At 29.8% G+C, this 2,930-nt stretch overlaps 1 protein-coding gene across 1 annotated transcript; it reads left to right on the top strand.

The window, feature by feature from the left end:
- The first annotated feature begins 657 nt into the window (after positions 1-657).
- On the top strand, positions 658-2,704 carry LOC136079439 (uncharacterized). The gene is made up of 3 exons (XM_065795177.1): positions 658-801; positions 1,484-1,955; positions 2,049-2,704. Exons 1-3 carry the CDS (start codon positions 658-660, stop codon positions 2,702-2,704), a joined length of 1,272 nt encoding a protein of 423 aa, XP_065651249.1.
- Positions 2,705-2,930: the final 226 nt, after the last annotated feature.

Raw genomic sequence — 2,930 nt, 5'->3', positions numbered from 1 at the left:
AAAAAAGAGCAAAACAGGTCCGGAAATCAGCAGAGTTAAATAGGCTTGCTGGATCATTAGATAAATTTTTTAAACGAGGCGAAAGTTCATCAATTTCGAACACTAATTTAATTGAAATATGTAATTCAAATAGTATGTCTCAACTTGAAAATAATGTAGAAGAAAATGTCAATGAGCCACAACTTTAGAATATTGATGATAATCAGAGCGAGAATGTAGATGATGAATCAGGAACCAATTGCGTAAATATTGACGATATTTTATCTGATAATATTTCAGAAATTAGTAATAATCCACAAATAGAGAGCAGTACTTTATCTGCTAAATTTAAATATGATATATTAGATCCTGCAACTTGGCCTGTTGAAATCGACAACAAACAACGGATGTTTTTGGTCGAGCAGTCACCAAAATGTATAAAAGGTATCCATTATAAATAAAAATTCTCAAGGAAGATGTTTCAGTGACGTTTTTTTTATCGGCAAATGAAAAATGGTGAATAAGAATTAAGAAAATGGCTTCTATATTCTAACTCAACAGGAAACATTTTCTGCTTTTTGTTGCCGTTTGTTTTCATCGATAAAAATAAGCTTAACTTATGGAGGATTTTCTGACTATGCACACACAGGAAAACGGTTATCTGAACATGAATCTTTAATGGAACATCTTGAATCAGCGTATAAATGGCGAATTCTAGAATTTAATATTAAACGTAGAACAGGAGTAGACCATCTCAATGAAGATTTGTTCAAGAAAGAAAAACGAAGGTGGCGAATAATTTTGAAATGTATAGTAAAAGCGGTTTTAAAGTGAACGAAATTTAGCTTTTAGAGGCAGCAACGAAAAACTTTTTGAACCGAATAATGGTAATTTTTTGGGAGTAATTGAATTACTTTCTGATTTTGTTCCAGAACTACAAATGCATTTAAAATCAATAACTGAAACGGAAAAAAGAGTGACGTCATATTTTTCCGCTAAAATTCAAAACAAGATTATATTACAACTAGCTTCTAAAGTTTTACATATAATAGTAAATAATATTAAATCATCAAAGTACTTTTTAGTTATGATAGATTCAACACCGGATTTTCGCAAAAAAGATCAGTTGTCCATCATTATTCGGTATGTTAAAATAACGGACCACAAGCCAAGTATTCAAGAAAGTTTCTTAAGCTTTGTAAATATATTGTCCTTAACTGGCGAAAAACTGTGAATCAAAATTGCTGATTGCCGTGGTCAGTCGTATGACAACGCAAGCAATATGAAAGTAGTATATAAGGGAGTGAAAAGTCGAATTTTAGAAATCAACACTAAAGCATGGTATACACCATGTGGTTAAAATGATTTAGTAATAGGAGATAGTGTAAAAAACACTATTAAAAGTCAGAACTATTTCACTACATTAAATAATATATATAAGATTTTTGCTGCATCGACAAAGCATTGGGCTATTCAAGTAAAATATTTAAAAATTAATCTGAAGGCGCCCAGCGATACTCGATGGGAGTATCGCTTTGAAAGTATAAAAGCCGTGAAATACCAGATTAAAGAAATTAGTCTTGCGCTAGATGAACTTAAAAATACCTACCTAGATTGTGAAACTCTTGCTGCATCTTTAATAAAACAAATACATTCTTATGAATTTATTGTATTAACAACAATTTGGTATCACTTGTTATCAAAGCTTCACATTTTTAGCCAATTGCTTCAGCGAAAAGATATGGCAATTAGTATTGCATTACAACATTCAAGTGCTATGCTGTTATCGCTTGATGATTTTAAAAACAATTTCGAAGAAATTATAAAAGAAGCACGGGAGTCATCGGTTGCAATAAATGTAATAGCACAGTTCACTGAACGGCCTTCTCGTGATACGCAAATATTAACAAGTAGAAACAATGAATGTCTTGATAAATCACCAGAACCTAGTTTACCATTACCAAAGCGGAGAGTACGTAATCTCAAAAGATTGGCTGACTAATGTTATTATACAGACCATAAAAATAAAGCAGATGATAAATATAACTATTTCGATGTTTTTAGTACAGATGATATACCAGATAATGATATTGAACCGTCAGAAGAAGAAATTGAACCAATTGAATGCTGTGAAGATATTGATATATATGATCTCATTCCTGAAATTGATGATGAGTGTAACCATCTAACTATAACTGATGAAGATAAATTTAAACAATATTGTTTTTATAAATTAATCGATATTGTAAAAGATTCATTGCAAGAACGATTTGAATCGTATAATTCTTTAAATGAAATTTTCGGTTTTCTTTTCGATAATAAGAAGCTAAAAACTATGAATACAAATGAATTCAATGCTAATTGTACAAATCTGGTCAAGCACTTAGAAGGCGATATTGAAGAAGTGGAATTTAAAAATGAACTTTCTATTTTAAAATATATTTTAGAAGATAATTATACTATTATACAGAATTTTCAATTCATTTTAGAAAGGAATTTGGAAGAATTATATTCAAATGTATGTATCGTATATCGAATAATTTTAACAATACCCATTACTGTTGCTCATTGTGAACGATCGTTTTCAAAATTAAAATCAATTGAAAATTATCTACGGTCTACTATGTCGCAGGAAAAACTTTCTGGATTAGCAATACTGTCAATTGAAAATGCAGCAGCCAGAACAATTGATTACAATGACATAATTGATGAATTTGCCAGCTAAAGAGCTAGAAATATTACTTTATAATTGCTTTTGTTTTTTTAAATACAATCAATAAAAAATTGATTCAAATTTAAAACAAATTTTTTTTTAGTTTCTGGACAGGGCCCCCAAAAGTTACAGCACGGCGCTGATATCAGTTTTAAATTTATTTACATATTATGTAAATGTTTTTTTTACAAAAATACAATAAAAAAACCAAATGAAGTTCCTGTGTATATTTACTCCA

This window comes from Hydra vulgaris, chromosome 04 (genome assembly GCF_038396675.1).
Source record: "Hydra vulgaris chromosome 04, alternate assembly HydraT2T_AEP".
Taxonomy (NCBI): domain Eukaryota; kingdom Metazoa; phylum Cnidaria; class Hydrozoa; order Anthoathecata; family Hydridae; genus Hydra; species Hydra vulgaris.
Note: the sequence above shows the minus strand (reverse complement) of the source record. Positions and strands in the feature narration are given on the sequence as shown.